We start from the raw sequence: 12,469 nt of genomic DNA, 5'->3' as shown, positions 1-12,469 counted from the left end.
AGTGTTGTGGTTCAGAATAATGCTCCTGGGAACCTGTGGAGAACATCAGTGTTGTGGTAAAGCTCTGCATTTTACAGGCAGAACCCTCTCAAAATGGGCCCCAGGTGCCTAGAGGTTTTCCCTGGGCAGGGGGGAGGGAGGAAAGGGAAGGGGTAATGTCAGGGTGAGACACCAAGAAGGATTTGAATTAAGGCCAGATCGAGATGCAGAGCTGGATGCTCTAAGTATTCGATCAACTAGAGGCATAGAGCTCAGTCAGAACAGATGAGGAAAAGCCTGCATCGAAGAGCCCTTATGGCCACACCCCTGAGGTTCACTGGTGCTCAGTTAAAAGTAAGTTTCTAGCAATCAGAAGACTACCCAGCCCGCTTGCTTCTGAACCTACTGCTGCCAATTTCTTGTTGTCAAGCTTCCCTGCTTTGACTTCTTGTCACTAGTTTTTGCTACAAGTTTCTTCTCTAAGCTGCCTATTCAACTGCAAGTTTCTGCTCCAGGCCTCCTGTTACCTATTCCATACGTATTCAAGTTCCGGCTCCAGATCTCATCTTCCAGTGTGCTGCAAGTTTCTATTAAATAACAGAGTTGAATTACTGCAGAAAAATGTATGCTGAAATGTGGGTTAAAGCCAGCACTAAGATCAGCGCACCTTATTATATCAGCCTCAGACTGTGATATCAACAGTTGTTCTGCCTCGAGGATTAACCCTGTCTGTTCCAACTGCTAGTGTTGTAGAACAGGGATTTTCAACCCGGGACACATCTAAGCCAGCCATGTTTTCAGGATATTCACAATAAATATACACAAAATAGACTTGCATACAAAGGAGATATGTTCATTGTGGGTATCCTGAAATCCTGACTGGCTAGGTGTATCCCTAGAACTGAGTTGTAAACACTGTACTATTATGCTCCCATCTGCTTAACTTATCATTAGAAAATAGTCTTTAAAGGGAAAGAAGTTTTCACAGGGCAGAAAAATGACATTAACAACTGAAATCCCCACTTTGCCACATATTCAAAGTAAATACCCAGTTATTTTATACTTTTGGTTGTCTTTGAAATGGAAATGTTACATAATTCTTTGTTACAAAAAATATTTAAAGGAGGTATTTCAGATTTGGTGCAATTCATAGAATTTGTTTTAGAGGAAGTGATTTCTTGATATGCTCGCCTTGCTTTGCAGTAACATTAAAATTCCCATTTCAGGATACAATAACTCATACTTCATTTTTGTCTTGCCAGACCAGTCATTTCAATGGGATTTGCTCCTCCTACCAGCAGGTGGAGGCAGAGTGTGAGACTCTCCTCTGATGTCCCTCCCTATATAGGCTGGTTCAGCAGGGATGGAGTCCAGTAGTTTCTGCCTCCAGGTGGGGGAGTACAGCTGGTCCAGCAGGTGTGGAGGGGAGGAGTGGCTCCAGGGTAACGGCCATTCTTAAGGTTGCTCTCCATTTGAGTAGCCAGGGCTGGATTTGGGGGATCCCTGCCAGGATAACAGTCTTCTCTAGGGCTGATCTTTCCCTTCCCCAAGGCAACCAGAAGTTCTTGGGTCTTCCCAACAAGCTAAGAGGGAATTAACCTCTTCAAAAAAAACAACCCAAAAACAAAGGAACAGAAGGCGCAATGGGTCAAGGAGCTAGGCCTGACTGCGCACCCAGTCCAAATTGCCACAGAAGCTAGCAGATGGTATGGACAGAGGTAGAAGGTGTTCTAAATGTGGAAGCCAACGCGTCCCAAGTGTCGTAGGTTCCTTTTGCAAGCATTGTAATAGGGCAGAAAAGGAACCCCATCCGGGCGTGGCCAGGGACAGCATGCCTAAATAGCACTCTTCATCTGCGGTGATATTTTCAGCAATTTTTGAGCCAGGAGATACGGGGGGAGGGGTGCTCTAGGCATTCGTCAGCTGCAATGAGGGAGGGGTGTTCTAGGCATTTGTTGGCCACATCGGAATCAGGGACAAGGCCCATTAATGCAAAACAATGGCCTCTATCCCCGCAGGAGGAGGAAATGGAGTTCTCAGAATTTATTTTGGCGATGCAGAAGACATACCACCAAATGCGGAACAAGCACTCTCGGGGGATAAGCCCAGTAGAGGAGACTGTCAGAATAAAACCTAGGGCCTCTTCTTGGAGGATTGGAGGGGAAAAGCAGTGATAGGATCCCTTAGAGGAGGAAGGAGAGTCCTCCCAGCAGGGTTTGTATGGAGAAGGAGTTTCTAGAACGCAGACAGAAGATTCAGCTGTATGGTTGTTCAGACCAGATGAACTAGGTAATCTGATAGCCAAGTTTTCATATGTATTAAGTTTGAATGAGAAACAGTCTAAGGAGCATAAGCTAAAGGGAAATCCCATTCTAATGGGAATTAAGACAGCCAAGACCTTCCTAATCTATTCGGCACTCCAGGATATGTTGACAGAGTGGGAGGTACCAAAGTCAAGGCTAAAGAGTAGAAGAACAATGCAGAAGATGTATTGGTGCAGCAGCAGTGTAGGGACAGAGGTCTAGAACGGGTAAATGTGAATCGGTTATTTACTCTTTTGGATAATAGAAGGACTAGGGGGCATTCCATGAAGTTAGCATGTGGCACATTTAAAACTAATCGGAGAAAGTTCTTTTTCACTCAACCCACAATTAAACTCTGGAATTTGTTGCCAAAGGATGTGGTTAGTGCAGTTAGTGTAGCTGGGATTAAAAAAGGATTGGATAAATTCTTGGAGGAGAAGTCCATTACCTGCTATTAATTAAGTTGACTTGGAAAATAGCCACTGCTGTTGCTGGCAACAGTGACATGGAATAGACTTGGTTTTTGGGTGCTTGCCGGGTTCTTGTGGCCTGGGTTGGCCACTGTTGGAAACGGGATGCTGGGCTTGATGGACTCTTGGTCTGACCCAGTATGGCATGTTCTTTTGTTATGTTACAACTACTGAAAGTGGATACTGCTAATTCGGCAGTAGCCAATCCATGCTCACATCTGAAAGCGGTATATGGCTAGGGTCATGATTATATGGGCTCAGTAGATCCTGAAGGACCCTGAGGGTGCAAGGTTTCCGAGGGACAGCTCGGAGACGGTATTAATGGAGTCAGCGGCAGCCTTTGTAGCAGATACCATGTATGATCTCATAAGAATGTCAGCTAAACAGGTGGTAACAGAGATCATGGCATATGCCTATTATGGCTAAAGAAATGGGCAGCTGACTCAGCCTCCAAATCCAAGCTGGGGAAGCTCCCATTCAAAGAGAGGCTGTTCAGAGGAAGAGCAGGATAGGTTAGTGAAGGACCTAGGAGGAGCAAAATCTCAGATTGCCAGAGGATGGGCCTAGAAGGATCACCTGGTGAGGAACATGGGTGACACTGGCTGAAGGATTATAGGCAGCAGAAGGCAGGCAAAGGTCAGAGCTCATGTCCATTAAGGCCAACACGACAAGGGCAGATGGATCCCAAGAGAAGGAAGCATCAGGAGTCCCCCCAGTGGGAAAGGACCACAATGATGGTTGTCAGTTTTCCTCCACACTGCCTTCAGCTGGGGGCAGATTGCAAGTTTATTACTAGTAGTGGGCCTGTATTAAAGGGGACCATTGGATCCTAGACATCATTCAGAAAGAATATTGCCCCAAATAAAATTCCCAATAAAAGATGAGTTCCAATATTCACCATGCAATGCAAGTAGAAAGAAGGCAGTTCAGCAAACCACAAGCAGACTAATTCAGTTGCAGGAAATCCCTCGCTTTCAGATGGAGTCACTAACAATGGTGAGAGCAACAGTAAGGAAAGGCAAGTTCCTTTCCTCCTTGGCATATCTCCATATTCCAGTCAGGCAAGAGTTTCTATGCTATTTACGCTTCGAGGTATCAATTCATAGTCCTATCCTTTTGGGCTGGCAACAGCACCAAGGATGTTTACAAGATTATGATGGTCGTGGCAGCCTTCCTTTGCCAAGAGGGGATCAAGGTGCACCCATATCTGGACGATTGGCTAATAAGAACTGATTCATTCAAGGAGGGCTATCAAGAAACAGGAAGAATGATACCAGTATTAGAGGGCTCGGATTGGGTAGTAAACAGATCAAACAGTCATGTTCACCCTGCTCAGACGTTGGTTTATCTTGGAACATAGTTCAATGCAAGTAGAGGAAGAGTGTATTTGACAGAGGAAAGAGTAGCCAAGCTTCTCTGCCAAATAAGGGCTTTTTTTGAGCACTTCATACCCATGCACATGGACATATTTGCAGGGATTAAGATCAATGGCAGCAGCAATCAAAGTGGTACTGTGAGCAAGAGCCCATACGAGACCGTTGCAGGTGGCGCTGCTAAGCAGGTAGCTCCTTCAGACTCAGGAATTCAGCGGTCCAGTTGATGATGCGATGCAATGCAGGAGGAGCCTACTTTGGCGGTTATCCAAGATTAACCTAACCAGAGCGGTCAGCCTAGAACCCCCACAATGGATAATTGTGACAACTGATGCATGTTGTCGGGGGTGGAGCACACTGCCAAGGTCAGGTAATGCAAATGACCTGGTCACAACAAGAAGGAGCATGTTCGATGAACCTACTAGAGATCAGAGCAATCAGGCTGGCTTTGAAGAGGTTTCTACCCCAGCTAAGGGGCAAGGGAGTCAAGATATCCTCAAACAAAGCCACAATAGTAGCAAACATAGACAGGGAGTGTATAATTAGCAGAGGAAGTGTCCCTGATAATGGCAGACATTGCCGCAGTCCACATAACAGGAGAGGACAATATACAGGACGATTTTTCTCAGCCACCAGACTCTAGACCAAGGAGAATGAGAGCTGGTGGAAGAGGCCTTCAGCAAGGTGGTATTGGCATGGGTGATACCTCAGTGAAATCTAATGGCTATATGAAGGAATACCAAGACAAGGCAATATTTTGTCGAAGGAAGGAATGGAGATAGATTTGCTATCCAACCGTAGCCCACAGACATACTGCTATATGTGTTTTCACCTTGGCTAGTGATAGGATAGGTGATCAGAAAGATAGCACAGCGCCCAGGGCTGGTGACTCTAATTGCTCCAGACTGGCCAAGATGGTCATGGTATGCAGATTTGGTTAACCTGAAGGTAGCAAAACCCATCAGGTTCAAGGGACTGAAGGCTCACTTAAAGCAAGGGCCAATAAACATTGAGAACCCAGAGAGGTTTTCCATTATGGCCTGACTATTGAAAGGAATAGGTTCAAAAGGAAAGGATATTCAAGTCAGGTAATAGTCATGCCGATGAAAACCACCTACCTTGCATATAGCAAAATATGGAGAATCTTCGAGAAGTGATGTATACTTAGGAGTCTAAATAAAAGATGACAATCAGACTGGTACCTTAGTTTTTGCTGAAAGTTCTGATGGCGGTAATATGACCTTTAGTGGGTCTGAGTTTCAACACCAGCAGATAAGTGTGGATATTTTTATGTCAGTTTCCTTTTTGTCCCCTGAAGCAGTCTTTGGATGAAATATTAGCTAATGTCGGGACATCTTATTGGGACACTTTATCATCTTGCAATATTTAGAGAGTTGAGCTTTAATTTCATAGACTGCTATGACATTAACTTTTATGGGTAGATAAAAAAAACAAAACTATAAAAAATATTTTGCTCTTTGTGGATGAATAAATAAGACCTTTGGTGAGCAATTGTGAGACCCCACATCTGGCTTGCTGATACCTGTTAAATATCGCTGATGATTTTAAGATGTTATTTATTTGGTGGGTTTACTTGCTGCGCTATTACTAATTTTTATCTCTTTTTCTGTGTTATTTTGGATCAAGGTTTGAGATAGGGTTGTTTGATATCATTTTTTTTTTCTGTTTCGAGTTTCACCGGCAGTATCTTTACCAGGATTTAGGAAGTCAGAATGCATATGGAAATGAAGGGACTTGAGGTCTTTGGACATATGCAGGGCATTTCTAAGGTACTTAGAGGTGATGAATGAATTTGGGAGGTCTGATAGGCTGTTTATCCTATTTGCAGAAGAAAGGAAGGGTGAAGCAGCATCCATAGCATCAATTGTGAGATGGATAAAAGAGACAATAGCAGCATATGTAATAAGAGAGAAACCCATGCCAGAAGGCTTAAGAGCACACTCCACAAGAGCGAGGCGGCAACTTGAGCAAAGTACAAGGCAATAGCCTTGGTGGATATTTGCAGAGCGGCCTCATGGTCGACAGTGCACGTATTCAAAATCATTATAAGTTGTATCTCCCTGAGAGAAAAGAAACAAAGTTTTCACAAGGGTCCTGGAGGCAGCTGTAGGCATCTCCCACCCAGGGTAGGTACAGCTCTGGTACATCCCATTGGTATGACTGGTATGGCAGGATGAAGAGGAAGGTACAATTAGGGCTTACCTGCTAATTTTCTTTCCCTGAGTCCTGACAGACCAGTCTAGATCCTGTCCCAAAATGAGTAAGTAAACTAGGGGAGATGAGATGTTCTCAAAATGGAGGCTATAGTTGGGACGAAGTGGGATTTTTTGTGTTTTGGCGGATTGTTAAAAAAAAAAAAAAAAAAATGGAGGTGTGTATCAGGGCAGAGATAGGCCCTGGGGAAGGAAAAAGCAAACCTTCAAGCAAGCCAAGTTGTAATAGGAGTAAATTAAGTGTTTTTTTGACTTTAAAAAAAAAAAAAAAAAAGATACTCAGGAGGAAGTAGGAGCTATGGAGAAGAAAAACGACTAGCGTACGCAGCTGAATCCTTCCCTGCTGGGTCAGCCTATATAGGGAGGGATGTTAGAGGAGAGCATCTCACACTCTGCCTCCACCTGCTGTGATAGGAAGGGTAAATTCCATTGCTATGATTGGTCTGTCAGGACCCAAGGAAAGAAAGTTAGCAGGTAAGTTTAATTGTACCATGTACTCTTTCCTCAGCTGGTCACTTGTTCGGGTGCGTATAAGGAGGGCTCTCTGAGGATCATTCGGAATGGCATCGGGATCCATGAACATGCCAGTATTGATCTGCCAGGGATTAAAGGTACAGAACAATGGGATCTATCCAGGAAGTAATGTTCAGCTGTTATATTAATGTGGTGGGGTCTGAAATTGTCACAGAAATATTGCACTGGGTGCTGAGGTCAGAAGGCATGGCAAGATATAGGTGTCACCTAGTAAACTTTCCTGGCTCATCCAGTTATTAGTTTGTAAAACCAGACTTTGTTAGCCCAGCTGATTTCCTTTCAGATTAGCTGTAGTATCATTGCTTATAGTGTTTTTGTGCAGCAACATGACTCCTTAGTGCTCAATGTATCAACCTTTCAGTATTGCACATATCAGCTCAGCACTATCTGCAGCACTTCACAGTTTTTGTTTGTGCCAGGACTTATAAACAGAAATGAAAATACATTCTTGATGATGATCTCCCTTGCCTGTGCAGTGTCACTAGTGATCGTACAGTACTACCAGGTGAATTGTAGAAAGAGCTTGGCCCAGGTCAGAGGAGGTACACTCACTTCTCAGGTGATATCGGTAAGGACAACTAGGCAAAGGAAAAGCTCCAGTTTTAGCAAGGAATATAAAGTTACATCAAGTTTAGCAAGGGATTGAGGCCCCAGACTATTATTTTCGTGATCAGGCCACCAAAATGCTTGAAATAGTTGTTCTAGTTTAACTAGCATAAAGCAAGGAGGTCATATGGGCAATGAGCTGAGCAGGTTGTGCGATAGCTCAGGTCCGGGTTTCACCCATGCAAAGAACTCTTTTGAAGAGCCTCTTACCTCTGCATTTTGGCAAAAATTACCTTGTGGTTGATAAATGGCAGTGCCTCTTTCTTGGGAGCAGCTGGGCTTGTGAAGGACCACGTGGATTGGCAAAAGGGATAAAGAAAAGCAATGGCGGACATGAGGTGATTCTCCTGCCGGCGATAATGAGGCATTAATCTGCAAGGTAACTGTCTGTCACTGCTGTGCAAAAGTACGATTTGAAGAAAATTCACAATAACAATAAACTTGTAGTTCTGACTGTTGCAGTTGAAGACATTGGGAAGCAAGTTGTGGTGGTAGAAACAACACATCTCAACCACAGAGGATGATGTGAGAGCCATACAGGCCATGGAGAAACACATGACAATGGAAGATGAGGACCTGGAAAACAGGTCCAGATGAAATAATAGTCATCTTGTGGGCCTCACCGAATCAATCTCCGATGGAGCATTGTTGCAGGTGCTGGAGACCTGGCTGTCGCTGCAGTTAAATTTAGCAGAGCTGCAGAGTTAATTGATCTTTGAGCGAGTCCGGCTAGGGATGAAGGCGCAAAGTGAAAGCAGGCCCTAAGTCATGATAGCAAGGCTGATGAACTATGCTCACAATGCTGTATTGTTCCAAACATATCATAAGTGACTTGATTATGAAGACAAAAAAAATCTTATTTCAAGATTTTTCTACCAAGGTTTCTATGCAGCGGAGGGAATTTTCAGCGGTATGCTCAACCTTGTTTAATAGGAAAATAAAATTCAGCTGGCAATATTCAGCAGAATTGAAGATATGGCATAAAGGTCAATTTCTTTAGCTCTGTGGCTAATGCTACAGATTTCTTTCTCTGTTAGATGGAGAGAGCTAGTCATATATAAATGTTTTGTGGCTTTTTTCAGATCAATTGAAAATTTTCATTTAAAGATAAGGGCCTGTCCTGCTTAAGTTTATTGTTCATTGGCAGGTGCATGTGATGACTTGCAGTAGTGCATGTGACGGGTGCATATGATGACTTGCAGTAGTGCATGTGCAGTAGTATGTTGCTGGGCTTAGTGTGGGGGTGGCACCCAAATGCTTAGTTCCTGATTAGGCCTGAGTTGGGATTTTATTATGTTTTATTTGTATTGTGTTCAGGATGTTCAGTGAGTGGGGAAGGGAAAAGTTGAGGGGGGGAGAGGAAGGTATAGTGGGGAATGTTTGGGTTGGGATGACTGGAAGCACAGTGCTAGGTTAGTGACAGTTCTCGTATGCTATCTTTTTGGATAATTTTCTCCTCTTGGGTGGCCACTGTAAGAGCTGGGAAGTGGCCAACGCTTTCGTTTGTCTTTTGCCAGCTGGAGTTACCCTTCTGTTTAGATTTCTGTGACCCACCTTAATTATATCATCTGGAATGTAGCTGGCCTTAATACACCTGTTAAGAGACAAAACATTTTAGGTAAGTTAGAAAAACTAACAGCTCGATATAGTATCGTCCGGTCAAAGATTGCCCGTCTGTAACGTGCTGGGAGCGCACAATACAGATGAGTAAGGCGATCCAGCGATACAGTCTCCAGTTTCACGCGTCCTTAGCGCTTCCTAAAATAAACACATAACCCTTTCCGCACCCAGCATGTAAATGAACGAAAAAGCTGTATAATGAAGGAATTAGCTATTCCCCTCCGATACTGTAACGGGCGCGGATACTATCTCCTCAGTAACCCGCTGTTTTGCCGCGGCCTTAACGTGCTACTTTACCGCCTCCCCCTAGAAGGAGTTAGGACTGTGAGTCTAGTAACAAATCCATCGACACCGCTTAAGATACTCAAAAACAATAAGCCTGGCACCCTCCTTGATGTAGTACGTCCCGGATGCCCCCCCCTCCCCAGCGCGCCCGCCACTACCCCTTTCATCAGCTGCATCCACCCATTATGCCCCTCACGGGCATGTCCCGCTTCACAGAGCGCTCCCACTCAAATCCGTTCATGGGTATATACCCTTTCGCCCCCCTCACAGCGCCATGCTACCACTGCGACCCGGCAGTCCCGTGAGGCCTACAAAAAAAAAAAAAAATCCCCGGCTCCCGCGCCCCCGCACTGGCCCGCTGACTCTACCCCCCTCCTCCCGATCGGGCGGGTAGGCGGCGGCGAAAACCAAAGCAATTTTTTTTTTTTCAAAAAGCGACATCACACAATGCATAAAATAATTTCTCCAGCCTTAAAGCGACAATTTTGTTTTTTTCCAAAAGCGACTTACTTTTGGGATCTGTCAAAATCCCAAAAGTAAGTCGCAAAAGTAACTTACTTTTCTGAAGCCATCAGGAACACGATCTTAGCTCCTCCGGACGAAGACGAAGATGGCCGCCTGCACGGGGAAAGCGTGCAATTGGCAGCTGAAGACGTGACGTCACGACGTTTGGCGTCACGAGATGTGACGTCACGTCTTCAGCGGCCAATTGCACGCTTTCCCCCGTGCAGGCGGCCATCTTCGTCTTGAGCTACGATCGTGATGGCTTCAGAAAAGTAAGTTACTTTTGCGACTTACTTGACAGATCCCAAAAGTAAGTCGCTTTTAAGGCTGGAGAAATTATTTTATGCATTGTGTGATGTCGCTTTTTGAAAAAAAAAAAATTGCTTTGGTTTTCGCCGCCACCTACCCGCCCGATCGGGAGGAGGGGTAGAGTCGGCGGGCCAGTGCGGGGGCGCGGGAGCCAGGGATTTTTTTTTTTTTTGTAGGCCTCATGGGACTGCCGGGTCGCAGTGGATGCAGCTGATGAAAGGGGTAGTGGCGGGCGCGCTGGGGAGGGGGGGGCATCCGGGACGTACTACATCAAGGAGGGTGCCAGGCTTACCGAACCGCTGCTATTGCCTCTGCTCGCAGGTCTATTTCGCCGGCTTGCTGCACGCTTTCGCTTTGCTCGCACGCTTTCGCTTTGCTCGGCTCGGCTCTGCTTTTTCTCCTCTCCCGTCTGTCTTCGCCGCTGTGCCTCACCTCCTCCCGGAGCAAGGCTGCTTTCGCGCCCTGCTCCGGGAGGAGGAGAGACACAGCGACGAAGCAAAAAAGACTTTTCGTGTTTTTTTACACTTCCTGGTGCCTGTCATTCCAAATGCCATTTGAAATGACAGGTACCAGCGCACCCAGGTTACTGTATAGGCGCTGTATTAAGCGCCTATACAGTAAAATGGGTTGCGCGGGCATAACCCTTCCCTATCGCTTCACAGCCGCGGCATGCATTTGCATGCGATTAGAAGAGAGTATCGGGGACTTAGTGAAGAGAACTGTGCGTGCGGGGAGGAAGGGTGCGCCTGACACTGCCGCACTGTTTCTACCGCGGCCTTACTGTATCGACCTGTAAAGATGTACAAAGCATTTATTCAAGAAACACACACAAATGATATTGAGAACAAGAAATCGAGGTGGAAATGGGTGTCCCAAGTTTTTTCCCCTCAGGATCTCGGAAAAGAAATGGGCTTGCAATATTGATACATGAAAAAACTATAACAGACTCAGAGGAACAATATGTGATTGTGGTTGGAAAAGTATATAATTCATTGGTGGTACTTCATAGTTTCAAAAAATTGCTTATGTTGTAAACAATGCCTTTAATTAAGAACATAAGAACATGCTATACTGGGTCAGACCAAGAGTCCATCAAGCCCAGCATCCTGTTTCCAACAGTGGCCAATCCAGGCCATAAGAACCTGGCAAGTACCCAAAAACTAAGTCTATCCCATGTTACTGATGCTAGCAATAGCAGTGGCTATTTTCTAAGTCAACTTAATTAATAGCAGGTAATGGACTTCTCCAAGAACTTATCCAATCCTTTTTTAATCCCAGCTACACTAACTGCACTAACCACATCCCCTGGCAACAAATTCCAGAGTTTAATTGTGCGTTGAGTGAAAAAGAACTTTCTCTGATTAGTTTTAAATGTGCCACATGCTAACTTCATGGAGTGCCCCCTAGTCTTTCTGTCATATGAAAGAGTAAATAACCGATTCACATCTACCCGTTCTAGACCTCTCATGATTTTAAACACCTCTATCATATCCCCCCTCAGCCGTCTTTTCTCCAAGCTGAAAAGCCCTAACCTCTTTAGTCTTTCCTCATAGGGAAGCTGTTCCATCCCCTTTATCATTTTGGTCGCCCTTCTCTCTACCTTCTCCATCGCAACTATATCTTTTTTGAGATGCGGCGACCAGAATTGTACACAGTATACAAGGTGCGGTCTTAAGATGCAGCGATACAGAGGTATTATGACATTTTCCATTTTATTCACCATTCCCTTTCTAATAATTCCCAACATTCTGTTTGTTTTTTTGACTGCCACAGCACATCGATCCAACGATTTCAATGTCTTAGCCACTATGATGCCTAGATCTCTTTGGTGGTAGCTCCTAATATGGAACCTAACATTGTGTAACTATAGCATGGGTTATTTTTCCCTATATGCATCACCTTGCACTTACCCACATTAAATGTCATCTGCCATTTGGATGCCCAATTTTCCATTCTCACAAGGTCTTCCTGCAATTTATCACAATCTGCTTGTGATTTAACTACTCTGAATAATTTTGTATCATCTGCAAATTTGATTACCTCACTCATCGTATTTCTTTCTAGAAAATTTATAAATGTTTTGAAAAGTACGGGTCCCAATATAGATCCCTGAGGCACTCCACCGTCCACTCCCTTCCACTGAGAAAATTGTCCATTTAATCCTACTCTTTGTTTCCTTTCAGCCAGTTTGTAATCCACGAAAGGACATTGCCACCTATCCCATGACTTTTTACTTTTCCTAGAAGCCTCTC

At 44.7% G+C, this 12,469-nt stretch overlaps 1 protein-coding gene across 1 annotated transcript in view; it reads left to right on the top strand.

Moving 5' to 3' along the window:
- DDB1 (damage specific DNA binding protein 1) overlaps positions 1 to 12,469 on the top strand; it is a 54,366-nt gene that overhangs the window by 25,114 nt on the left and 16,783 nt on the right. The window contains exon 10 of the mRNA XM_029583186.1: positions 6,868 to 6,970. Within this exon, the coding sequence (XP_029439046.1) occupies positions 6,868 to 6,970 (103 nt within the window). The remainder of the gene's footprint in view (positions 1 to 6,867; positions 6,971 to 12,469) is intronic.

The sequence above is a fragment of the Rhinatrema bivittatum genome, chromosome 17 (genome assembly GCF_901001135.1).
Source record: "Rhinatrema bivittatum chromosome 17, aRhiBiv1.1, whole genome shotgun sequence".
In the NCBI taxonomy this organism is placed as follows: Eukaryota; Metazoa; Chordata; class Amphibia; order Gymnophiona; family Rhinatrematidae; genus Rhinatrema; species Rhinatrema bivittatum.
This window is presented reverse-complemented; position numbering and strand designations above follow the sequence as displayed.